The 27,533-nt window shown below is 41.5% G+C and overlaps 1 protein-coding gene across 3 annotated transcripts in view; it reads left to right on the plus strand.

Annotated features, from left to right (window-relative positions):
* The window catches only part of SESN1 (sestrin 1), a 78,650-nt gene that overhangs the window by 42,435 nt on the left and 8,682 nt on the right, over nt 1-27,533 (plus strand). Inside the window, exons 1-2 of one of the 3 annotated variants that reach the window (XM_036380179.2) lie at nt 19,245-19,338; nt 26,740-26,805. In XM_036380179.2, the coding sequence (XP_036236072.1) occupies nt 19,309-19,338; nt 26,740-26,805 (96 nt within the window). In that variant the 5' untranslated portion in view covers nt 19,245-19,308. Of the gene's footprint in view, nt 1-19,244; nt 19,339-26,739; nt 26,806-26,946; nt 27,214-27,533 lie in introns of those variants that run through there. The other 2 variants (XM_036380178.2, XM_036380181.2) reach the window with 2 other exon arrangements.

Raw genomic sequence — 27,533 nt, forward strand, 5'->3', positions numbered from 1 at the left:
GGATAAAAGAAAAGGGACATGGAGCATTAAGACACCTACAGTTTTCCAGCCATCCTCTTTCCCTGTCTTTACAGTGCCATTCTATGCACACATGTGCAAATGTTCACAAATTAGGGTAGCCCAAGGCTCCAGTGGAAAGGTCCTCCTGTCAGCTACACCACTGTCTTCTACAGCTGCACAGCATTGTTTCCTCCTTTTTTTCCTGTAGGATTGATTTTTGTAGTCACATACATTTAAAATGTCCTTGAGCCCTTTTCCCTTCTACCCTGAATCTCCTTTGTAGTAGCGTTAGAAATATCCTTTCACATTGACTACGTAAAACGCCTGTAAAGACCTATTGTTATCCAGCCATTACCTCCATCTTACACTGGCCGGGGTCTTGGACTTCTATACTTCTGCTTCACCTCTACCTGTGAAAACTTGAAAAAGAGTTTCCATGCATTCCTTCTTTTTATGACCTGTGACTCATTTTAAAAACCTGACCATCATGCATTTGGGAGAAGCCTTGCATGGAGGCTCATTGGTCCTGCTTTTGTGTGAATTTTTGTAAGCATACCGAGGGTCCTCAACAAGACTTATTAAACAGATGTGTGGTTTTGTTTGCCTTTGTGTGTGCTTTGAGAGGCTTGCTGATAATCATCACTGTTCTTTGATGTGATGACATCTGTTGTGTGAGGAAAAAAAAATATATGGGCCTTCCAGGATGTAGGACAGGCTTGTTTTCTGTTGGCAGAGTTCGTGTGAGCAGGGAATGGGGATGTAATTGTAGTAAATTATCACTGAAAGAAACAATAGAGGAGAGTGCAGGTGGAAAGTTCCAGCTGAACTTAAGCCACTGCTAAGGAAGCTCAGAGAGGAACCTCTCCCTGGGCCAGCCAGGCAAGGCAGGGGATTGTCCCACTTTGCTCTCGTGCGGCCTCACCTCGAGTCCTGTGTGCAGTTTTGGGCACCACAATGCAAAGAGGATATGAAGCTATTAGAGACCATCCAGAGGAGGGCCATGAGGATGGTGAGGGGTCTGCTGAGGAAGCCTTATGAGGAGCTGAGATCACTTGGCTTGTTCAGTCTGGAGGAGACAGCAGTACATCATCCACTACTTGTTTTCTTCAGTTACAAGGGTTGCACAGAACAAGTAGAACATTTTGTCCCCATCTTCTGAGGCAAAGATGAAGTAACAAACTTGCTGTCCAAGGTCATTACTTATCTGTCTCTGAAGAAGTATCTCTCCCTGACAGAGTAACTAATAGTGGGGCTGCTGAAGAAGGACAAGAAATTCTCAAAAGTCAGCAAGTGCTGGTGCAAAAGTAGGGTTGAATAGAGATGAGATCTAAGCCTTTTGAACCACCCTTTGCTAATGGTGTACTGCAACCAGTTTTACGATGGAGTAGGAATAGACCTCTCTTAATCCTCTGCCAAGCATTGTTCTAAGGTGCAGTAAGATTGTGTACTGCTGCTCTTCCTAGGAGCTTCATTCCCCTTCTCTGAAAAGTTTATCACAAAACAGTTGTTCCTTAGCAATTTTAAATCACCCTATTCTTTATCCTTGTCCCTCTATTTCTCAGTCACAAATCCACTGAAGCTATAAAAGAATTGAGAACAACAAAGAACAACAATGCTGTGAGCTACACTTAAGTTGAAATACCTGTTGTCACTTGCATTCTGTCATGCATTATATTTGATGCTCTTTGCTTCTGGACTTGAGTTTGTTTTGCTTTATATCTGGATGAAAAGACAATTGAGCAGCTGAGTCACACTGCAGGAACATAAAAAAGTCTTTCTTAGCAATATGTTCTTTAAGAACTGGTGGTGTGTTAAATTATTCAGCAGTAATAGAAGATTTTTTTTTATAACTGAAAAGTCATTCTATGTTCACAGATTCATTCAGATAATGGTACCAAGTAAAATATAGTTCTTAATAATAAGGCTACTTAAGCACTCCTTTACTTAAGGACTCATGGCACTTCTGTCATGTTAGGCAAACATCTGTCAGGATGACAAAGCTGCAGTTGATTCTGCTGAAACAGGAGGTTGGTCTCAAGTAGGCTTTCAGGGGTCCCATCTGTCCTTTTTCTGCAGCTGGGATACTTTTGTAATTTCCTTTGACTATTTCTGAAATATTCTGCATGGTGTGCTGTACAAATTTTCAAATTTCAAGGTGTTTTTCTCTTCGTGATTATGAAGACTAAAACATTGAAGAATATGTAATAATTTTCTGTCATTTGTCCATCAGATTTTGCACCCATCAGGTAAGCCAGGCAGAGTTCAATTACTGTATATTGAAAATAAATACCTGCTCATTTTACGAAGTTGCAGTAAAAAAACTTTGGCTGTTTAGCCAAAGCTTTTGGCTAAATCTCCTTATCATACCATTTTTCTTTGAAATCCCACTTAATGCAGAGTATATATCTCTAAAATAAATTGTCTGACCGCTATTTCTTCTCCTGCTCTGGCATTTGTAGCAGTGGCGCCTTCAAGGAAAGAATTATTTTCTGGTTTGATGGGGAGGGAAAAAACCAACTAAAAACATTTAGCAAACATTCTAAACTTGGTCTTTCTTTTTGAATAAAAATAGTGTTGTAGCTGTTATAACAGCAAATCAGACTTGTAGGGAGAGGTGCTTGCTTTTCTTAGATGAGCTCATACAATTGATAAAAGTAGATAAGCTTCTAAGCCTGAAGTAGAGCTTGCCCCCTGTAGTTTTCCAACTGCTTTAGTTGATATAATGAAATACCTTATATAAAAATAAACTTTCTTTTCTTACAGGATTCTTTGGTAAATATTTTGCAAACCAGAAATTTCATATAGAGTGAACTTCATATTTACTCTGATGGAAATTCTGTTCTTTAACAATGCTGCATATGAAATAGAATTCTGTTTTTAAGTATTAATAATGGAAGATGTAGTATAGGGGAGATTAAATGGTGGTAAATAGGATTTACTTCTTCTAATCTGGACAGAACTAGGGTTTAGCTGTTTCTTCATGAGACCATGAGACAGTTGAATCTACCCATTCTTGGTTTTTAATGGTAGACCTTGTGAATAACCAGAGTATTTTCCTACCAATCTGCCAACACGTAAGTAATATCTATTGGCTTAAGCAAGAAGGTAACAGATATTTATAGCTTCTTTGAAAGGGTTTGGACTTTTTTATCTTTCAGAATTTAAATTAAGTTTCACTGTCGTGTCCAGGGTGCTTTAAAAAGTACTTTTCCAAATGCATTCATGGGGAGAAGTAGTCTTAATTCCAGCAGTGTGCATTTGTTCAAATAGGCCACTGGAAGTGCCATCAGTTCTTGGCTATAACAGCAGAATACTTCCTAATGGAAATAGGTGTTCAGAAAGGAAGATTGATGGATTTGGAAATGCTGTTTAGAAAAGTTAACCTTCCGAATATGGTATGCTAAATTACTACAAGAGGAAACCCCCCTTCTTTGAAGGAATTCTTGTTCTAAATTTTCTTCATGAAAAATTGGAGGGGAACCCCCAAAAGCCCTATTTATGTGTTTCCAGGCAACAGAATAAATACTCTTCATGGAATAACCTTAAGCATGCTCAGAAGCTTGTCATATTTCTGTGGCTGAGCTGTGTTTACACAAGCTGCCTAGGTGAGATCACTTGCTTTGCCATGTTATTAGCAGCTCATCTGCACAGAGATCTGGCTATTCATAAATGCCCAAATAACATCATGAGGTTACAGCAAAGGAGACAAACTGCACGTTTTTAGACCATAGTCCTCTTAGGTACGTGCATTGAGGCAGGCGAACTGTGACTGATATTCTTGGTGTTTCAATGAGACAGCTGCCTGGCTACTTTCAGATGCAAGGTGTTTTTTCAGTTTTTAAGGTTCACCTCATCTTTCACAGCTCTCACAGAATGGTAATCCAATCCTTTTTAATGTCATAGTAAGATGGTAGGAACCCTAGCAAATAGGGAGACCTGGCTATCTTACCTATGCTGTCTTTGCAGCCTAAACAGAAAAAAGTACCAAGAAACCCTCCTTTTTTTTCAGTAGGAACTACATAAAAGGGTGATGAGCTTTTAGGAGGGATTGGTTTGCTAAGTTTATTTCTATATCGTCAATGAGGACTACCTGGGTTTGTCATCCAGAGTAAGGACTGGACCATGAAAACATTGCTGCAAAATGAATAATCACACATGTGTTTTGAGTGACATTATACTTCTTACTCTATAAGAATATAAGGATGAGGATATCTAAGGATATAATATCTAAGGACATAAAAGCATACTTATTGAATGAAAAAATGTATTTCCTACAGGATTTTTATACAGCTTTATACAAACACAGCTGATTGAATATAAGTTCATTGAATCTCCCTAGGGCAATTGTATATTGATGTTCTTCATTTCCACCCCAGATTTGCATGGAGGCAATGTACTCATAAGTATCTGTGGCTTGTTTGTTTGTTTCTTAAATATTACTTCCCAGTGGAATAGCTTTCCCCTTCTGCAAGTAATATTCTGGTTATGTTTATGTAATGGTTTCTGCAATGCCTTGGAAAAAAACATAGGCTGATAAATGTCACAGATAAGTAATTGGAATATGTTTACATCATGTTTGTGGTGCAGTGTTGGACACACCTGAACTAGCTCTGACAGGTTGGCACAATGAGGTGAAGGACTGCCAGGAGATAACCTGGGTTCCAGAAGCTCCCCAGCTGTGCTGCCAAGCACTGCACTCCTGCAAGAGCTCTGCACTGAAAGGGCACTGCTGCTTCCAGAGCCAGCGTGTGGAGCAGCTCTCTTTGGTGCTGTGTCATGGCTAAACAGCCCTTGTTCAAACCAATGGCCCAGATTCTTACAGAGCTTTTTCATAAAGCTCTTATTGTATCCTGGGCAAGAGCAAAGGAAGCAAATCAGATGTTAGGCTATGTTACAGGGAAGGGAAACCAAGACAAGATGTGGCATTGTACATTTTCACCTTAAATGCTCTTTGGCTTTGGCTGTTTTACAAAAGGCACGTCAGAAATAGGCAACTTATGTTACCAGAATAGGCTGGATTTTGGATGGGATGAGAAGATGAGAAAGGATAGGGGAGGGATTAAGGACTGAAAAGAACTAGTTTTGTGTTCCTTTCTGTTGTCTTATTCTAAGAAGTGATGCATAAATTAAGAGCCATAATAAGTCTTGGGTAAAACAGAATATTACAGGATATTCTGAAGGCAAGAGGAAAAAAAAAACCTTAAAAACAAGTTCTCATCTCCCTCCTCCTTCTTCCAGAAATCCCCACTTGCCAGTCTCCATTGTCAACATTTACACTGGTTTATACTGAAAGTGTACAGTTATAAAAGTCTAACAGAGAATAGCAAGATCATCAATTACATAAAGGAAGGAAAAACCTAATCATTATAGCATGCCTGGAAAGATTCTTGCAATTTGTGTCTCTTTGGTATCTGCTAAATGTAACTGGTGGGATGGCAAAAGATGATTTTTAGTATACACTTTAGAAAAACAGAGAGGGGGAGAGTGAAGGGACAGTAGAACTCAAAGCACTGTACAAGCATTAAATAACCCTAATGCAAAGCCCACCTCACCAGCATAAGGCAGCCTGTTTTACCCCTGCTGAGTGTCAGGAGACAGAGATAAGGTTAATCACTATGTACAGAATTCAAGGGCACAGTTTCTTTTTGCTTTCTTATCTGTACAGACTTTTCAATTGACTTTTAATCCTTCTTACACAGGCTGTTTAAATCCCATCAACACTGTTTATAAGTGGAGATTTCTTTAATAACTCAGCCTTACCAAAGCAGACAGTTTTCAAGTTGCTGCTGAATGCTATTGTATTCATTAAATCTCTTGCCAGCTGGCCACTATTTCCTGTCATCTGAAAGGCTTTGAATCCCTCTTTGCTCTGGGACTTGACTGGTTTTGTTAAATTGTGTTAAGAGGTACTCCTGCATCATTTGTCACTGGCCTGTAGTGTTAATTGGAAAGTCGATGATAATTTGATGTCTATGAAAATCTCTGTGATAATTAGATGCTCTGTGGAACTCTGATTTATTTGTTCTGAAGATGAAAAATAAAAGCATCTCAATTTTCTTTTTCAGATGCTATAGATTTAATAACATACAAGGTTGTTGCTAATGCTGCAGATTTTAGAAGGGAATTGTAATAAAGTCCATAGAGTAATATGAAGGCTAGTTTTTGTCTGTAACTACTGCTGTCTAAACTGCTGATGTAACCAGCTGGAATTGTCCCAAGTTTCGGTGAGTGTTTGTCCAAAGAGAGAAAACAAATACAGTAGCCAACAGTGGAAGGAATAGATAGGCTACCATTTTATTTTCACATCAGATTTGTGTGCTTCTGTTTGCTAGCAGCTGTGCTTCATAATAAAACTTGCAAGTTCAATTCTACAAATTGAATCCATTTAAACAGATTATACAGCAAAGCTCTCAGACCATTGGGAAGGCTTTTTGGTCACAGACTCAGGTAAACCCATGTTTTCCATGAAGTCCCGGCCCTATCTTAAACTTCCACTGTTTGAAACTTCAATGAAGTTGAATCACACCAAATCTCACCCCCTAAAAGCTGCTTTTAGTCTGAGAGAGATGGTTTCCACTAGTTCCTGATAGACTTACACAGCAATTTACAAGGCTCCTGTCCCACGTGAGTCCCCATACTAAGGGGGGCTGGCTGTCCCTAAGCCCAACAAGTACAGGGATGCTATTACCTAGGAGTCCTCAGTTCTGGATGCTCATTCTTGCTGTCCCTGCCTAAGCCTCTGGTTTGCCATCCTTCATGTCCACACACTGCCTTTTCTGGCTTTGCTCTCTCCCCTGTCCTTAATCATCAGTGGATTCAGCTGTCAGGCCCTGGGGAGGAGTGCAGCCTGTTTTCTTCTACTTTTACATGTGTACATGGAGTGTTTTCAACTTCTACCTTCCTAGTTCTTCCAAGGCAGAAGTAAGTTGTGGTGTAATACAACCACAGATAGCTGAGACAAAGCCTGTATTTATTGAACTTGTGCAAGTTTCAGCTTCATAACAAGCTCAAATTTAGATAAATTCTCCTGGACTTTGTTTTTCCTGGGGCAGACCAGATATTTTCAATCTTCAAGTGGCTTTGATAAAGAGACATCATCAAAGTAATAATGAGCTCTTGCAGAGCTAGATTTTAGTTTTTTTAATAGCAGCAATCTATAGCAGAACAGAGATGAGTCTCTTCCATAATGTGGAAGAAAGTCTTTGCAGGTGGAAGTTTAGAGGAGCACTGGGGGGCTGCTTTGGTTTTGGGGCGTTGTCCTGAAACCTTAGTACATTGCTTTAGCTCCTAGTTCTCATGTCATTGAAAAGCTGAGCTAGTTTGGGAAGCAGTAGGGTCAGGAGAGATTGAAAACAATAAAGCAGCAGAAAACTAACTTTTGTGTTCTGAATTTTGAGCCCCATTTTGTTGAAGGGGCCTCCTATCAGGGAAGAATGTGATGTACAAAACTTATTGGCACATAAGAGAGCCACATAGGTCGATATCATCTCAGTGTGAAGAGTTCTTATATCTACATTAAAATCACATTTAAACATATTTCCATTACATAAAATAGGTCATGAACCCAGGGTTCTTCTGAAATGTCTTTCACTGTGCACTCTTCTGAGTTGCCTAGCTGTGCTTGGCTGTGCTAGTCAGTTTGGAAAAATACTGGGCAAAGGAAACAGTTGGAAAACTATTTCACAGTATGGAACAGGCATGCCGATTCTTGGAAATGCCACTTGGAAGTTAACTGAAAACCTTTGAAGCTTTTTTTTTTCTGGGTTCTTCTCCACTTACTTTTCAAATAATTGCAATGCTGCTTTAATAAGTTTTCAAATTGGTTCAAGGGCATCTAAGATGGAACACTTTGCTCAATGTAAACTGTTGTTTGTAAGCAGCAAACCGTGGAGGTCAAGCATCCTTCTACCACAGGGACCGTAGGCTTTCCAGGGTGATGTACAAATACACTTATGTAATGGCTGAGGTTGTTACCAGACTAAAAATATGTGCTGTCTCTTCAGGCACTTTGCTTAAAATCTTCAAATCAAATTTGTTGACTCTAGTTCCCTTCATGTTCCTTTCACAATGTTCTGTTAGTTACAAGCTTTCTGAGCAACTGCCCACTCCCTTTGCCCCCTGAGACTACTGGGAACATGGGCTAAAGGTTGTAGACAGTCTGATGAGGAAGTTCATATTAGAGTCAAATGCAGCTGGGGAGCTTCTCCAACAGTTGGTGGAAGTTTTATATGGTGAGAGGAAGAAAACATTTAGGAAGACACTGGTATAAAACATATGGGAAAAATGGGTGCAGCTGTATTCCTTTAAATCTGATAGTGACCAAAATAGCAGGATAAATGCCAATAACATTTAGTTGATACTTTGCTAGTTAACAGAAAAAACATGAAATAAATTTGCCTTTAGAGGCTTTATTTACTATAATGTAAGTGCTGTTGCTCTAGTCTGTCAACAAACTTCATGACAAAAACAGTTACTATATTCTTGTATGTTATAAAAAGGTTTTAACCATACTTAGTTAAGAATTTAATAGGATACTCAAATGCAAAATTCAATTCCTTTAAAATGGACAACTTCCATCAAGGAAGTTTGTCTAAAAAGGAGTGGAAAAGGCATTTACTTGCCAAGTCCAGACTTCTGTTTCTACTGCAGCTTTTTGATGTTCCTGACTTTTAATAGATTGCAGTCTTTCCCATGCTCTAGGTGCCTGAGATTGAATGTTTTTAGCTACTGTTGACTGAGAATTGTTAGCCAGTAACTCTCAATGTGAGGCTGATTGCTTTAAGACTGGCTTGGATACCTCTGTGTCCAATGTTCCTTAACATTGTACTTTTAGAAAAAAAGTTTTGCATAGTGACTTGTTTGTGGTTGTTCTCTCGTTTTTCAATAGCCACATAAATGTCAACAAGCTGGCATGCAAGGCAGCATAGCAGGGTTGTAGGATAACTGTGTCCAGTGCTTTTCTGTCAGTCTTGTACCCAGATACCTTCTTAACTTAAACTCTCTCTTGGCCAGTATTCTTGTGATTCCTCTATACTCAGGCCTGGATTTGTGCCATCTATCCCATACGTGCTGGTTACTTATTACCGGGCAGGCCTGTCAGTACCTGAGGATGTCCCTCTCTTGGGAAACTTGTGGCTGGTAAGGCTTTTTCAAAACAAAGGATCATTTGTTGATAGGCAGAGCAACAATTCAGAGACAAGTATACTGAGCCAAAAATCTAAATGTGTGTTTTGTTTTATGTGAACGTCTGTCTTGTTATGAGGCAAAGCAGGCAGTTGTGGGTTGGTTTTTTTCATCAGTGAGTACCCATGCAGAGAGCTAGTCTGTTTTTAGGACTTCATAAATAGAGCTGCCATTACCCACACACATTCTTGTCCCTTCCACCCTTGCCATCCCCTCCACTCCTGGAAGATGGCATAGACAAGGGAAAAAAGGAATTTGGTCATTTGGGGCTTCTGATAGCTGATTACAGTCTGTAAAATGATGGCTGCATGCATACACACAGGTGTCTGATGTTTTTGGAGTGGGTTCAGACCTGTTAAACAAACTATACTTGGGAGATCACTGGCAGTACTCAGTGAACTAAAATGGTCCTGGATGCACTGCAGTTACATTTCATGTTCTTTCAAAATTTGTTGATTTAGCATCATCTATGCTGCCCACCTGAGCTGTGTCCACATTGCCATACAGAAACATTCTAACCCTGCCCTGTCATTTCTTTTATGGAGTTTCTCCCTGCAAACCAGCTCCCCAGCTTGCCTCTAGCTAATTTCTTCTTCCCTCTGCTTTCAGAGCAGCTGTGTTTGAGGTTCAGAGCCGTTAGGAGAATTTGTCCAGTTGCTGTATCATGTGAAACTGGGCAAAGTCCTTCACTCCTAACATACTTGCTGTACAAGCTTATATGGGGGTTATCTTTCTTTCCTGTTCAGGTCAGCTTAGGCGTGGTCAGATGATTAATTTTGGTTTCTTGTACACGACCATTTCCCTTTAGCCAGGGCAATGTGTTGCCAGAAACAACCTGAATTCTCAAGTGACTCCTGTTTAAAACACTCCCTTCCATCAACATCTTGATTGTATTTCAACAAAATAATTAGAGCAGGACAGTTATTAAGAAAGTGCCTGCCTGTGTGTGTAATGCTGCATTATTGTTCTTTAGCCCTGAGAAAGAATTCATTGTAGAAAATGTGGCCCTTGCATGTAGAAGAAAAAATATTGATGATATTGCAGTGTGAATTCAGGTACACAGGGTTTTATTTATTTATTCTTTCAGAGCAAAGACTCTTGTTGTTACAAGAGGGGACTCAGGGAGCCCTCTCATTTGCCACATTTGAACCTCCCTTTCTGGTTAGTATGAGTTCTACACTTCAGCTGCTGGCTGTGGATGTGCAAACACCTTGCCTTAGCAAAATTACTCCCACTAGGCTTAAGTTTAAATCTAGAGAGATGATGCTAAGGAGTTCTCTCTCATTCCTTAGCCCAAAGCCTGAATTCTGCCCTGCTAGTCAGTGGTGGTTCAAATCCTAATGCCAATCCTGACTCTGGTTTCTCTGTGAACCCCTGGTCTAGGCTCACCAAAATGATTTCTCTGGAACTTGTCTCAGTCTTGTATGTTTTAGCCATTGTGCAGTGATCTTTGACATCTCCAGACCTATGCTTTGCCAAGTAATTCTTTATTTGCTGCAGCTCTAAAGAGTTGGCCTCTGGCCCTGGTTTGCTACAATCCAAATTTGGTTTAGTTTCACCCTACCAGCTTCAGAGGAGTGTGATGGGACAGATGACTTAATTTCAAGTCATACTTCACATTAAGTTATAATTTGTTACTTGAATGAAATTTACATTTACAAAAATAATAGAATGATTTTTGTGGTAGTCTCTCTCAAGAGAAGGACAACTCAGAAAGATGACAAACACACCCTGATAAAGAGAAGTCATCATCTCTGCTGTTGTTAGTAATATAGGCAAATTAGCAAATGAACCAGAATTTTTTGCTAACATTTTAGTTTACAGGCTTCAGTGATCTTTCATCAGTAGTGAAAATGTGATCCAGTTCTGCCTGAGTTTTCTGCTCTGTTTTGCTGGTTTGGAATCCTTGCTGAGTGTCCAGAATACAGTTGTCATGCTGGTGAGGAGCAGAGGGTCAGGTATGGATTTATAGCTTCACTGACAAAATGAGAAGGTGTTTAAATGTTTATAGCTTCACATCCATATTTATCAGATCTTATTTTAATCCTATATTAGTAAAATTGTGTTTGTTTAGTATGGTATGTGTGCATTTTCATTTACTTACTTGTACTTTATTTACTTACTTAATATTTGAAAATTACTATTAATCAGGCTTCAATGGTAGCTTGATTACAAGATACTTGATTACAAGATTCTTCTTTTGGTAAGGAAATCTGAGAACATTGTGTCTCCTACAGCACATCTGCTGTATGTATTTTGTGTGTGGTTTCAGCATGTGGGAATCTGAGGGGCTACATAGTCAGTGCTGGCCTTTCCTAAGATTTTGACAGAATCTATCATGAGTGTAAAATGCTGTAGAGAAAGTAGGCAGGTAGGCAGTGGTAGGTGGCCTTTCATCTCTCACAACAGCAAGTAGTTGATTTAAAATTATGATTGTAACAAACAGTGGATTTAAGGCTAAGTTCCACTACTGTGGTTAACTTTAAAAAAACCCAAAAAACAAACAAACTTAACAGTATTTTAACAGAAAGTGTTAAAATTGCTTTCAAGACTGTTTTGACTTAGTTGCCCTACAAAATATGCTTTTGAGAAGGTAGATGGGGGAAGGTATTAACAGTTGCATGGTTTAGATGACAGTATTGCAGACAGCAATGTTACAAAGTCCAGAAGAGTATGTAGGTTTATTCAGATCCTGAGCAGCTCAGTTGCAGAAATCTCCTGTGACTTTAGAGTTGTCCTGCAGGGACCCAAGGCCTCTGTGGCCAGTGGAAAAGTGCCAAGGTGGCAGTGGCAGTAGGAGGCCCACAGGAGCTTGGTGCCAGGCCAGTTTGTCCCAGGGGCCTTGAGGGAGCTCTCCAAGCTCTGAAGCTCTCCAGGATTTAGGAGGATGCAGAAGTTGTGCTGTTAAACAGAGGCACGTGTACTGTGTCCTTGAAGCACGTGTTGGCAGAGGCACTGCAGTTTGCTGGGGCTCAGCAGAGCGGGTGTTGGCCGGCGCTGGTCACAGGGCAGGGGTTGCTCCTGATGGGCTGGGAGGTTTCTGCTCCCTGCTGTGCACACCCAGCGAGTGGCAGTGACCTCTTCTTAACTCGCTGTGAGATAAAGGAATGACATATTGCTGCAAGTGGCAACATAGTAAGACCCACTGTGGGGAAATGGTAGGAAATGGTATCGATTCCTGAGTAGGAGACAGGCCAGATCTTTTAGGGTTTGTATCGGCAGGAAAGCAGTGCTTTTGTCAGTTCTTCTGACAAAAGCAGAGAAAAAAGAAGCAAAGGCCAAAAACTGATTTGTTTCAAAAATCTTAGCTATGTCTTCTGATAATGGGAATAATGAAGATCACGATCACAGTCCTGTCTGAATTTAAACAAAACACCAATAAACATTGCCAAAAATGACAAGAAATATATTATTCATCTGGGTATTTTTATGATTCTCCTCATGCAGAGGTCTTAATGGGTTTGTCTCTGAGTGCAAAAGCAAAAAGAAACAGATCTGATATTATCTCCTTAACTTATAACAATCAGTTGTTGAGTAGTACCTAGAGAATGATCTGTTTTCTTAATGGCTATCATTATATCAGTGATGTGGGTTTTGCTGTTCTATGATGATGCTGTTTACTTTTGTACTTAACTTTTTGCCAAGATACTGTTCTAAAGGAGTTGATAAATCTTATATTATAGTATTGTACTTGGCTCCACATATTAGGTAAATAAGGAGAGAGATTCAGTAAAGGAACTTGCAACCCTCTGACAAGATAGGTCATTACAGACAGTGCAAAGGGAATATATGGTTATTTGGAATTTTTTTCCTAATAAAAAACTGTGATGTTTTTCCAGAATTCCCAGACTCAAAAAAATAAACATCGTGTGGGACACAGCTAGACTGTGAAAACTGAAAATAAAAAAACTGATTTTTCTTTTTTTCTTCCTGGCTACTGCTCTTAGGCAGTCTGAGCATCGGCCTGAAAGTGGCAAGTGCAAGAAGCCACAAAACAGTTCCTCAAAGTACAGTTACTGACAGAAGGGTTCCTGAATCTCTAGCAGTAATTGACATTATTAGTTTAGTACTATTTCACTTAATTTATCTCATTGTAAAATCAAGCTACAGATAAATAGCTGAGTCTTGAGGTACACTAAATGGCATGGCATTTTGTCATATTCCATTCTTGTTACTTGTGGTTTTGTGGGGAAAACGCTGAATTTATTTAAAAAAAAAAAAACAACAAAACACACAAAAAGGAAAACACACAAAAATATCTTCGTTTTTGAATGCAGTGTGAATATATATGAGATTAAGGGTTGAATTGGTTTCTTAACAAAGCATTTTATAAATTTCTAGTTTGTTTCTTAGTGAAGGCCCTGCAAAAGTAAGGTTTTTGTATGTTGTACCTGCAGAATCAAATCAGGCCTGAGCCTCAGGTCACAGTATAAAGCAATTTTCTAGAAACACACTCGAGCCCCTAGGAGTAATAAGATGGCAAAAAGCTTCTAGTAGGATGCACTTCTGGGTTGCATGTCTGTATGCTCCAGAATATGAGAGCAGGTTTTAGATGCAACTTCTTTACAGGACACTTGCACAGCATTTCCTGCACACTCACTGTCACCTCACAGCAGTGCAGCTCTGGGTCACTTGCTGTCATGGTCTCAGCCAATTTCAGTAAGCCAAGTGTAACACTCCAGTACTCCTAAATGCCTTTTCCTTCTCCCCATGTGCTTGCTGTTGTGTCTTATTTCTATCTGAAATGACATGCATTTCACTGTTTTTTTCTTATATTTTCATATAAAGACTATTTCTGAGGTTAAATGCAGTTAAAAATAAAAACAACAAACAGAAGCCTTAAACTCATAGAGATGATTCAGCTGGCCTTCCCTTGCTTTGAAGACATATGTTTGCATTGTGTAGAAGGTTGGTTGGCAGTTGATTGCTCAGTGAGTGATAGGGACACTTCCATCTCTGCAGGACAGGCCTTCCAGGAGCATTTTCACATGACAGTGGTGAGGCAGGGTCACACACCATTCCAGGCAGCATAGCAAGTAAGGTACTGAATTGTCTCAATCAATCATGAGGATCAGGAGTTGCAGGAAGTTCCTAAGGGTGAATTTTCACTGGACACATCATATTCATCACTTTTCAGTATTCATCCTGGGGAGAAGGGACATCAGTATAAGATGGTAGAATGTGTCCCAACTCCAAGGAGCTGGGAAATATGTTTGGCATTGGTGTGACCCAGCAATCTGCTACTAAAGGAAAGAGAGGTGACCTATTTAGGCCAAACCAGTTCTAGACAGCTGTGAGCTAAGTTTTATTTTTCTTTTCTGAACTCCAAATACACTCTTTTATTAAGGTTAAACTAGTTTTGTTTAACCTTAATGCTTATTTAGTACTGCGAGACTGCAGAGTGACTGGCAGCCTACAGATGTTCCATTCCCCAGGAGTGGTGACAATCTGCAGCTGGACAGCCAATCCCCTCTCTATACAGCCTCTAGCCATCAAAAGTTCTGAAGTTACCTCTGAGATACCAAGGTCAGCTTTGAAAACTGACACAGACTTGGATTTTGGGAGAGTTGGATCTGGGGGGAATTGTTGACCTGAGTATTCTTATGTGGTGTGTCAGTCTGGGGCCACCTCAGAAGAGCAGCAGCAGAACCCACAGCCAGCCAGACAAACAACTTCAATAGGTCAGCTGCTCCCTATCAGCCTAGGAAGGGCTGTGTACCCTCATAAAAAAGGGGAAGGATAATCTAGTAAAACACTCTTTCAATCTTCTCAGCTTTAGATATGCATCTTTAATCTACCTATTTACAGTAGTCTTAGAAACCATACTTCTGTTTTTGTGTCCTTGCCAAAGCATGAATAATCTCAAGATCTAAACTTCTTATAGCTCCCTAAATTAAACTTTGTACTTCTGCTACCTAATAACTGCAGAGCAGAACGTTAAATTTGGATAAGCCGTGCTGACATTAAAAACAAAACAACTTGTGGTTTAGAGGTGGGAGTGAGCTGTAGATATCTTAAAGGTAGAAATTACCAGAAGAAGGACTCTTTGGGGGCAGTAAGAGTCCTAAGGGATGAACCACATAGTTCAGGAAACAAATAAAACCACTGAAGTTCTTGCAGCTTGGTGAGTTCAAGTCAGTCAATTGTGATAACAGCTCAGGTGAAACAAAAGAGTCTCACAGCTTCTTGCAGCTCTGAGAGAAAAGATGGGAAATACAGTGGGCTAGGAATGAATGACCTGATTTATAATTGCTCACAAATGAGCATGATCACTTGCAAGTTGTTTGCCCATTAATGCTTAAGATGAGGCCACTAAGAAAACAGCATTTAAGCAGGTTCTAGAAATAGAAAAACAGCATTTTGAGGACTGATAAGGTTTGGAGAAAAGACAATACATCTAATGTATGGATAGAGTAAAATGTTCAGTCTTAGCCAACCTTACAATCCTAAAGACTACAAAAGGAAAGCTTCTGTATATTGATCTAAACTTATCCCCTGATGTGGCCAATTGCCAGCCATTCCATTCTAATAAACACTTGTTTTTGTTATTGTTGTAAAAGCATCAGGTGTAGTGACATTCCTAAAGGGTTGATCCTTTTTGACACATACAGCAAGAATTTAGATTGTACAAAGAATACAGTTTATTCTCCTTCCTAAAACTGTGTAACAATTCTAATAATAGAATGATTTTTTTTTTTAATCAGACAAGGTTAAATCAAGAGGAATGCTTTCAAATACTGGCCGTATTTTTTTTTACTTGCATGCTACAATGGTACGTTCTTCTATTTAATTTAAATTCTTTCATCACTGTAATGAATGGTTTGATTCCTGTGCCATATTGTTATCATGATAAAGATTTTTGATGTTTGAGAAATAACAATGTATAATCAAGGGATAGAAGAGATTAATAGACACATATGAAATTAGTTATGAAAAGTGGCTGTGGACAGCAAGGAATGAGAGGAATCTACAGAGAAATGTTCATAGTGGCCAGTGTGGGGCTGCTTAGTCATTGCTGAAACACCTGGTGACTTCATTAAGGCACCATATTAGGTGGAGTTAAAACTAATACAAATCAGCTCAGAGCCCCAAAGCATTACCTGGTTTTACTTGTAAATGTTCCAGGGAAAGAATCATCTGATCATCCTCCAAGATACTAATTTGCTGTCCAGGGCATTGCAATAACAGGCATTTCAAGTGTTCCTGCCTGGATGGCTTTTCTGTGGAAAGAATTTAAGATCTAGGTTTGCCAGTTCTTTGGAGTCATATGTTTGTGCTGAACTTGACTCAAAAAGTTGCCCTATTGGACTGAAACAGAACTGTTTCAACTTAAAGCAGCAAAGTGCAGACATTTTTGTTTGCAGTATTAGGCTTTTCACACTGTAGCTGGTTGGTCTCCTTTTAGCTTGCCCAGGGCTTTTCTTTAAATGTAGCAATAAGGAAAAATTGCATTTCTGATAACTTAGAGTGCATAGATGTTAAATGCCAACGTCTATGGATATGCTTGCTCTGAAGGAGTGTGCTTCCATGCTGTAGGTGGTGTTTGCTTTGAGTATATCTCATGCACACTTTCTGGGTGAAAGGAACTCGATGTCTATCGATATTTTCATGTTAAACATCTGTTGTGTTTTCCCGTAGGAGCATTTCACTGGATCTGTTTACTTGCACTGATCCATGGTCAAACACACTGTTGTGTTTCCCCAGGGGAACACTCCAGTTATGCAAACCAAACCATGGATCTGTCCCCTTGTTCTCCAGCTGCACTGTGGTTTGCACTCCTCAGTACCCAAGTGAGCTCTGTGCCATATTCTCTTATGAAATTACTCATGTAGTTGGTCATACTAGCTCACAAACACAAATAATTTCAGTCTGCAATTGTGTACTGATTTATAGATGAGCAGGGGGCTCAGGTTTGTGTGGGCTCTTCAGTTTGGAGGAGTTGCACTTTGGAAACACTTGTGCGAGGGGTGGGGTGGAGAAAGGGCTTGCAGCAAGCTGGGTGATGGGATTCTGCTAAGGCAGAGGCATACCTGGGGCCTGAGCAGGGCTTGTGTACTCTGGCCATATGGGAGAGCTTTTAAGTCCATTATTACTTGTTTGCTATGGCTGTGCAACTTCCTCTTCCCCTTTGTACACAGTTTTTCTGACATGCTGTCACTGCCTCCATCTCTCCTGACAGAGAAAGCGGAGAACACGATACAATTTCCTACCTTCTGTTGTTGAGTTGGTTGTTTAAAGAGAGAGAATTTCCCTTGGACAATGCCAGAAAAGAATCTGTATCTGCCAAGGTTCTTTGTATAGGAACAACTGTTAATATAAACAGGCTTCCTCACAAATACCCAGGCAGTGGGACAAAACCACTTTGGAACTGAGGGAGTTCTGCCCCTCCTCCCCCACCTCTTCTTCCAAGGGTATTAACAAATGCACTGAAGGAGATGACCATTTGTCTATCATCCAGGGAGGCTTCTTATGGTGAGGCATCTTCTCGCATTTCAGCTTTCAGGTAATTTCTCTCCCTTTCAATAGTTTTTCTGAGTGCAAGCCAGTTTTCTGCCTGTGTTGGAAGAGGAGCCCATGCCACCTTTTTGTTATACCTTGGCCTGAAGTAAGGAAGTAAGCAGTGGGAATTAAGCACTGTTCTTCATTAGTTTATTTTATTAGCTCACAAAGTGTAATCTTCTCTGCCAGTATTGCATTATTCTTTCTCCATGCTTCTCTTGAGCATTTTATAAAGTGCAAGTAGGTGAGGACACTCAGTTTCTTCTGGAGAAAATTAGCAGCTTCAAGCCAAGGCTCCAAATAAGGATGGAACTGTGGTAGCTTGGCATCTCTAGGTAATTTAACCTTATAACTGCTACTAAGTCTTCAGCAGTAGAGTATCCCTTGGTTCTCCAGCATTGCATGACCCAGAGGTTTGGTGGTATTTGGAAACTGGAGAGGAAAGAAAGCCTTTAAGGCTCCAGAATTAGAGATGTGCAGAAATGCTGCCTTGCGTCATGTTGCCATGTTCCCCTGACAGCACTGTCCTCAGTGTTTTCTGCATTTAGCTGCTAGGTTTGATAACAGGAACAGCTTGTGTGCAATTTTGCAGTATTCAGTTTTACATTTAACAGAAGTGTAAAGTTCAGTGTCATGGAATTTCCCTGCTTGGTTGTTAAGATAACTTAGTACAGCTCAAAACCACACAGCCTGAACTGTAGGCAGAAGCCTTCCTTCCCCCAGGTGAGTATGTTTAGAAGTTCAGAGCTGTCCTGGCCCTTCTCCCATGAAAACTGCAACAGAAGATCTCCTCTTGGGGTCTACCATATTTTATTTTAATTGGAATTATTTGAAGTAAAAACTAACAGCATGTAGCTCTATGGATCTTTTAATGTCGTGAAAGGCAAAAGAAATAAAAATCACATGGGCCAGCTCAGGGACTTGTTTCTTTTGAAATAACTGATGACATAAAATCCCAGACCAAAAGAGGTGGGAGATGCAAGGCATCTGGCAGAGTTTACAGTGCTGGGGGGTCGGCAGGCACAGCACAGCCTGCTGCAAACAAAGGCTGAGTGTTTTGCTGATACGATTGCAAAACATATGTTTGCCCAGGACTGTTCTGATCTTGGGAATAGGCAGGAGGCCAGATTTCTGCAGCAGCAGCAGCGCACTTAGTCACACAAATATCTGCAAAATGTGAACCTCCTGCGATTTCTCGGTTTAAAAACCGTAATTATTTTGATTCTTAAAGACAAGGTAGAAACACTTGCATCAGGAACAGGAGAGGGGGGCGGAAAGCATCGTCCGAGGAGCGTCTCTGGGCCGGGGAGGAGAGCGGAACGGAGCCAAGGGGGTCGGGGCCGGGGCTGGACTGGACGGGGGCTGTCCTGCCGGGCCGGGGTGGACTGCCCGGGGGCTGCCGCCTCTTGTGCCCCCGCCCGGGGCATTTGGTGCCACTCCCGGGCACGGCGAGCAGCGGCGGGGTCGCGGCGAGCGCCGGTCCCTGGCGGGGCAGCGCCGCGGCCGCCGCTCCGCCCCTGCGCCGGGCGGGCGGGCCGGGGCTGGCACCGCCCCGGCGGCGCTGGGGCAGAGCCCAGTGGGGCTGCGAGAGCGGCGAGTCCGGGCCAGCCCCGCAGCACCGGCCGGATGGTGGCCAGGCCGGGCCGGCAGCACCAGGTACTCGCGGCTGGCCGGGGGGTCTCTCTGCCCGGGCGCATCCCCAGAGAAATCCCTGCTGGAAGGGGGGGCGGGGTCCGGGCAGCCCCCTGCGGATGAGCCGCGGGGCTGAGGAGGCAGCAGCGCCGTTTGCCTGCGGGCTCCTCGCTCGGAGGGTGTCGTTCGGGGGTCCGCAGGTCCTGTTCAGCCGCGGGATGAGCAGCTGCTGCCCGCGGTGACAGCGCAGATGCTGTCGCCACCCTCCGCGAAGCCCCTGCTCCCAGGAGGAGCTGTGTTCCGCTGGGGTGTGCGGCAGCCGGGTACCTCTGAAGGGTTCTCGGGCTCGTCCAGGTGGCTTTTGCCTCGGAATTGCCCGGCGTTTACGTCGTTCTTGCATAGATTTGGATTATCCTTTTGAAACAGTAAGGCTGGTCTTGTATTTCTCATGGAGAAGAGCGGGCTGTAATTATAAACAAATGCAAGTCAAGAGCATTATTTAGAAAGGAATAAATCTGCTGATTTGGATCTCTCTTGTAAATTTCTTAGTCTCATCACGTTAAGATTCTTCTTTTAAAGGAAATTTTAAATCCTCAGAAGTGGTGTAGGTTGCGGCAGAGCCTGTTTTGTATTTTTCTGATTTAGAGTAACCCAGTACTTCATGGATACATATGGATACATATATATGGAATATGCTTTGCTTTGACATAATCCAGCAGTACAGTCTATGTAATGCAAAGGGTTACTGTCACATTTAGACTGTTTCCTTCTGTGCCACCAATTTATTGGTATTTAAATAGTGTTTTCAGCAGGGAAATTGCAAGCATTCATTCAAAATCCTTTGCCCTTTAATGCTTTCTGTTTCACCACAGAAGTGCCATATTAAAAAAGTTAGGCACTAATCATTGAAACTCAGCCTCAGTTTCAGTGAGCTCATATCAAAAGTAAATTGGGTCGTGGACTCTAGGCAGTTGTGTCACAAAACCACTGCAGGAAGAGCTGCTAATGCTGAGTAAGAGTAGGTAGCACATAGGCAGGCACCTTGAGACTGCTGCAGCTGGACCTGCTTGTACCTGTCAGTCCTAGAAAATGACCAGAGAAGAGGTGCTAGAGATGGAGACAGTGGAGTCTGGGCTTTGCTTTCATTCCTGCCATTGTGAACAAGGTGTGTGATCTTGGACACACTCTCCCTTGCCTTGATTTCTCTCTTGAATCAAGTCACATAAACTAGATGGGGGTGTTTTTAAAATCAGGTATTTCAAAGGACTTTGAGACATTCAGAGAAATTATAATGAAATTAAATTCATGTAAAAATAACATACTCTATATGAAAGAGGAACAGTTCAGCATTTGCCATGCTCTAATTCCAGTGAAGAGTGGTAGGTCTGTGTAACAAAGCGCTTTGTAACAGAGGGGGAGTACTTGTTCCCAGTTCTTTAAATCCGTACAAGTGGAGACATGTCTGTTGCTTCAGCTGAATGACAGTCTGAAATACCCAGCAAATGGAACCAGTGCGAAAATTTAAAGTAAATGAGCATTTCTAGGATAATTTTTTTTTCTGTCATTTTAATGTGAATCATGGTTTGTTTGGGAAAGCCACAACAATTGCAGCTACTTCAGGATTAAGTAAAAAAGTAAAATAGGAAAAATGGCCAGCTCTGCATAGCCCCACATTTAGAAAAGGTGTAGGATTTCTCTGTGTGTAGGAAAAGAAATGTATTTAATCACCACTCTTTGTTCTTAAGTCTCCCCTTCCTAAAAGTTTTCTGACCAGTATGGAAACTACAGTAGCTACTGCATTTAGCAGAACTGAAAATACAGTTTTTAAGCTGAGTATGTATCAGCTTGGGGACAGCTTGTCCTGTGGGGCCAGTTGTGCCAGTCCTTGTTGTTAAGGTCCTAAACAAGGAAACTCTACTTGTAGCCTCAGTGTCACCAGCAGCGAGGCTCTGGTGTCAGTGGCCTTTAAAGGGGAAGTAGGAACCAAACAGTTCATGGTGAGCGCAGCAGCAGGAGCAGCATGAAGCCTCTTAGACTGGTAAGTGCCAAGTCTCCCTTGGAAATGCTGCACAACCTTCTTGGACACTTATATGCTTAGAGGCATTTCATCCTATAAGCTTATAAAGACCTAAATGGGTATTTTTAATGCCCATGCTTCAAATGCTCATCATATTATACTGAGTTGAATTTTCAGCACAGGCATGCTGGAGGAGTTAATTCCACTGGGAAATTGTGTCGAAGAGTTTTTAATTCACAGCTCATTGTGCCTTTCTTAACCCTAAGCTTGGGTAGGAAAGCACTTAGATTATGTAAAATGATGACTGGTTATCTAGAAAAAATGTTACCTCAAAAAATTCACCTTCAATCTCATTTTCCTTCTCTGGTTCATTACATGAGATTGTTTTATATTGTATTATGGGTGTGATTTTCATATAATTTTGTTTGAATCTAGCAGCACTTAGTGTTTAATCAAGACATAGATGATTCAGATAAAGATGTTAATTCAAATGTAGTTTAGTGAAGTAAATTGATAATTACAATTTTACTTCACCTGTGGCTTATCTATGATAAAGTGTTCCCTGTTTCGAGGGAGAAGGCCTAAGTAAGTACGTAAATAATTCTTTCTGATAGATATAAATCTGGTAGACTTGATAGTGGTACTGACTGTACTTGAGGGGAGCAAAATGACTCACTGTGCTAGCACCAGGGAAGCAGTCTGAGTGAGCATTGTGGATCATAGCTCATCAGTCCTGAATGACTGAAAATCAGCAGTTTGGTAACAGTCCCAGATTCATTGGATAAAACTACCATGGAGTTCTGGGAGAGGTTTTGTGATAAGCGGCAGAGCTCTAGCTGCAAGGTGCCAGTAGTGAGGGACCAACAAGGATCTGAAAAAGCATTTTAGGCATACAATGGAGGAAGAACTGTAGCTTAGGTTAGATAGCTGTTCCTGTTCCAGAGGCTCTGTGACCTGGCTTGTAGCTTAGTTCTGTTTTCAGTGTTTCTAGGTGAAATTTCTGATACTGTGTGTCTGCTTAGACTATGACTTTTTTCTTTTTTTTTTTTTGTTTTTTTTTTTTGTTTTAAGAGATTCAGAACCAAAGCAGATGATGTTCTCTTGCTAGCACAGGTAATGTGTGTTATACTGTTAGTGTTTACAAACCTCTTCTACATTATTGCAGTTCAATTTTTTATCTCGGGATTTTACATAAATTTGACGGGAATGATGTTCCTGTCAAGAGGCTTAAAAAAGCTACCTACAAACTGGGCTGGATCAACAGCTGTAAGATACAGAAGAGCTCTACATTGTGTGAATTTACACATTTGTGCTTTAGAGTGGACTTCCTTGAGCATGTATGTGCAGGCAGTATGGACTTCTTGGTCTAGTCGTCCTTGAGGAGTTGGATGTGCTAATTGAGCCAGACTGGTGAGAGTAAGTGGTGACTGGGAAGTATATAATTAAGCTTGCAGAGTTGTCTCATTAACTTTTCTGTCTTAGCTCTGCAGTGCTGTTTCTTGGTGTAAATTTGCATAAAGCATTTCCTGGCTGAGAAGTCTCTGAACAGGCACACAGTCTGATAGTTAGGGCATTAGCCTGTGACTTCAGAGATCTCAGCTCAAGCCACCAGTCTTCTGTAGCAGCTTCTCTAAGATGTGTAGCTTTTCCATTTCTGAGGGATTTTTTTTCTTCTAGATTGGAGATAATGTATTTGTCCTACCTCACAGGAATCTTGCATTATCTAAATGCATGAGATGTGATAATGGTGAGGGATGTGTAGATTGAGAAATGATGGGTACCTGGTGAGCTAAGTTCCCATGGAAATAATAATAGTGGCTGTACAGAAATACAAGTTACATTACATAAGGGGAAAGAGGAGGCTTTTCTGTGTTTTTTGCGGTTGTCTCTGTCCATGCAGCCATGCAGCACTTACATGGCTAAAGTCTTGCTTTTCTGTCAAGGTATGTCTGGAAGGTGAGCAGTGGAGTGGATTGCCATCCTGCAAGGCCCACCTCCTTCCATTACCTTGAGCTTCTGGGTGTTCCACCCTTGGTGCTCAGCTTTGCAGCCACCTGAGTTTTATGTTCTGGCTTTGAAGATGGAGTGCGTCTGATGCATCACCATCATCATTATTGTTATTATTGTTATTGTTATTATTTATTTGCACCTAATGCTTCAGTTGTGGTTGGCTTTCTGCTGAGCTTTGAGCTGTATTCAGCTGCAGAGTTTCTAGACTGAATGAAAGTGGTGTGGTGTGGTGTGGTGAGGTTGGCAAACAGGAAGAAAGGAGCCAGTAGAAGTTTGATGCAGAGAATGTGTCACTAAGTAGGTTACTTTGGTGTGCAATTCCGTGGTCTGGAATCGCATGAAAGTTGTTTATACTTTTGGAATAACCAAAAGAAATGCAAGCTTTCTTCCAGCTGCTGCTTCTCCAAGACACAACTGCTTCACCAAGCGCTTGTTGGTGCTCCAGGTGAGATGGTGCTTTAAGAGAAATGTGCAGGAGAGAGATGTAGTGGTGTGTCTGCTCAGGATGCAGGTCTTGTCTTTGAGAGGGAGTGTTGCTCCCTGACTTGAGTGTATTTGAAAGATGGAGGTTTAGTGAAGGGTATTGTGAAGCATAGAAATATGTTCAGGACAAAGGAGAAATTCACTAGGACTGTTTGGAGAATTATTACTGTGTTATCAAGTATTTGAAATGCTGGGATGCTGGAAGCACACAGCTATTTCTGAAGTACTAGGAGAATTTGATTAAATGCTGCTTCCTAAAAAGAGAGGAAAATAGCTTTTGAAAGGTCTGCCATAGCTTGTAACTGAAGAACAAGTTTTCAAAAGCCTTCTAATGGGTCAGATTTTACACAGCTCTCGTGACTGTGTTAAGCGTGCACCTCATGGCAAGTTGCTTCTGTTCTCAGCACCCTCTGGAAGAAACCCCCGTTTTGCAGGTGGGAAACAGGCTCATCTTCACAGATCCTTTGTTACATCTCTGTCACAACAGGGCCTTGACCCCAAGCTTCTCAAGTACTAGGCTGGTGCCATGATATCAGGGGGATGATGCCTCTCCTGATGGAAAACAAAGCAACTCATTTTATCATTAAAAAAAAACCTCTTAAGTCACTTTGCAGCCAGGGTTTGGATGGTTGAGTAATATAACCTGTTACTGCTGTGTAATTGTAAGCCTGACCTCTGTATGCTTTAATAAACAGAAATGTATTGATTGTGATGTATTTTAGATTGTGAAGCAAAATACACTAGCAGTCTGCTGATCTCAGGTTCTTAAATCTGGGTTTGGGTTTTTTTTCCTTCCTCTAACTGTTCTGGGAAAAGGAAAAACTGAAAAACAGTTGTTCAAGAATTAAACTTCAAGGTATTTGTCTTGGAGGGCTTGATCTGGCAAACTGCAGACATCTGCTAAATTTTTAAATCCTGTTTACAATTTAAATGATCTCTCTTTTTGCTTGCTGTTGTTTGGCTATGTTTCTCGAGTGTAGTTATAGCCAAAATAAGAAGCTCTGCTGAAGTTTTAAAGAGAGATGTTGATAAATTCCATCCTACAAGTGGCATTGCTTGGCTGACAGGCAAAATTTCCTTGTGTGTGTTGGGACCCATAGCAGGAAAAAGTGGCACTGAGGGGAAAAAGTGAAAAGACTATTTGTAAGAGATGCCCTTTGATCTTATTTTATCCAAGTAAGACTTGAGAAATGAAGGTATCTGACTTTGGGATTTAAGGAGACTGTCAGAGTCTAAAGAGTTTGGCAGTTGCCACTTGTGCCTGCACTCATTGTTTCCAGCTCTCTGAGGTTGTTTTTTAATCTTAGGGGAAAGTTCAGGAAACAGTAACTGATTAATAAAATTGCTTCTTGTACAGTGAAATTCATGCAAATAGAAACCACAGCTAAAGAGAAAAAAAGTGCAGCCAGTATTGCACATTTTAACAGCCTTTACCTATGTGAGGAAAATATGTCAAAGTTAACAACTGCATTTGGCAGGCAGCTCTTGGGGCATCATCTGCTCAGAGGCCTGGACCAGCTGAAGGTGCCCCTCTGCTCTGTGTGGCCTGAACTGGCTCAGTGCTTGGTATTTATTCATCTAAACCTGCCTGAGAAGTTGGTATGGTCACAAAATGGGTGGGTTTGGCTATGGAACAGAGGCAATGCATGTGTTCTAAAAGATGATTGGGAAAGAGGACACAGATAAGGAGCCCAAACCATTAGTTTATATAATGCCTGGTGTTTAGCACTCAGCTCCATCCTCAGCTTTAATCCCAGGTCTCTGTCTGTAAGAGTGCCATGCCATCAGCTGGCAGGGCTCCCATCTTTCCTGGGGAAGCCGAGCTGCTCAGTGGGGAGTAATCCCCTCAGGAGAGCTGGTTTGCAGAGTGCCACACACACAGCAGAGGAGCCTCTGCAGAGATGGCATGGGAGGCATCTGTGGAAGTGTGAGGTGAGGCCATGTCCTGCTCTGGTACCTGGAACCTGCTGTGCCTTCTCAGGGGGCTGCTCTGTGCTACAGAGACTGCCCTGGAACACATGGCTCCCTCCCTTCCAAAGGGAACGGTGTTAATGGGCAGGACACAAATGCACCCAAGTCTTCCATGTGTTTGCTCCTTGGCTGCAGCAAAGGACCAGGGGGCCATAGGCCTGTCAGAAAGCTGCATCTGGCTGAAGGAGAGGACAAGTAGTGAACTGCCAGGGTTATCCAGCCTCCACCTTCCCTGCAAGGCAACACATCCACACAGGCAGGTGGAAGGATGTGGTTGCTGCTGTTCTGATGGAGCAAATTCCCCTCCCTCCCTCCTTCCCTGCAAATGTGAATAGCTTTTTATCCTATCTTGAAAAGAAAGCAGATGCAAATGTAGATCAGGTACTTTGAGCAGTTTGAGTGCTCTTTGAGGTTGGGAAGAAGAAATCTGATTAGGGTTACAGCTGTTTCATTTCCTGACAGATGCACAGGGTGTTGTGTGCTGGCGAGCTGCGGATGTACACACACACAGCAGCCTCGTTTTGTATCAGTGGCATAACCACACAGCAGCCGGCATGTTCGGAACTCCTTGTCCTGGACACCCTGCCAAAATATGCTTTATGCAGAATTTTCTGTGAACCAGCCTGTAGTGTGTTTGTGTGTGTGTGTGTGTGTGCATGCATATAAATTTGTGTGTGTTTTCTTTGGTTGACAGGGCCTTTGTTGCTGAACTTTTTTTGCTGGAGTGGGGCAGTGTGCTGTAAACAAGCACAGCTAATTATAAAGCACTTGTATAAAAAATGATTTGCATTTGTACAAACAGTACTAGTAAAAGTGCCCGTGCAAGAGTACCACAAGTACCCAAATAAGCCCAGCTCTGAATGGAGAACTCTTTTCTTTCTTGCAACCACAGCTGAAAAGCTGTTTATAACTAAATGCTGAGGTGGTGTAATTTTCTTTTCTAGGAACTTGGAATAAGAATTCCTAGACCACTGGGACACGGACCAAGCAGATTCATCCCTGAGAAGGAGGTGTGGTAGTGTTTTCAAGTACATAGTGAACTTTATGCTTTTAAGGAACATCATTTTATAGTAGTAGCCCACAGTGGTTTCAGGACAGCTGCTGATCTGCAAAACATTTTCAGGAGTGGCATCACATTCAGTCCTGAGACTTTGGCCACAGTTCTAGCGTACAGAACAGTCAGAGCCTTGGGGGCTTTGGAATAGTTATGACCCCTCCCATGCTGCTATCTAGTATGAGAGAAACCCAATACTGTTTCCTTGTGAACATCCGGATGTAATTTCCTACTGGTCCACAAGGTACCTGCCCCTCTGCTCTGGGATTGCTTTTTCTTGAGCTGCCTCTACCACTCTGAAGAATCTGAGAAGGTTCAGAGTGCTTTGGATGAGCATTTCTGCTGCTTATCTCCTGATTGTCTGGTAAGAGAATTTGGAGTAGAGGAAAAGTTAGTAATATGCCTGTGGTTTTCTAGGAGTTTTAGTCTTTCAATTTCCTGTTTTTTTCTCTCTTAGCCAGCTTTTCACTTCTTTCCCTCTTTTTCCTATAGTAAAAGTGATGATTCAATTAGCTTTTAGTTATAATTAACTAAGATCAACCTTGGGTTTTCAAGAAAGTGAAGGTGAGACAGTTAAAAATGAAAGTCAGCGTTGTATTAGAGAGAGACTAAAGCCAAAAATCTCCTTTTGCTGGTATAACCACTTGTGATCTCCTAAATGAGAGGTATTACAGGGACTTAATG

Source organism: Molothrus ater, chromosome 3 (assembly GCF_012460135.2).
Source record: "Molothrus ater isolate BHLD 08-10-18 breed brown headed cowbird chromosome 3, BPBGC_Mater_1.1, whole genome shotgun sequence".
NCBI lineage: Eukaryota > Metazoa > Chordata > Aves > Passeriformes > Icteridae > Molothrus > Molothrus ater.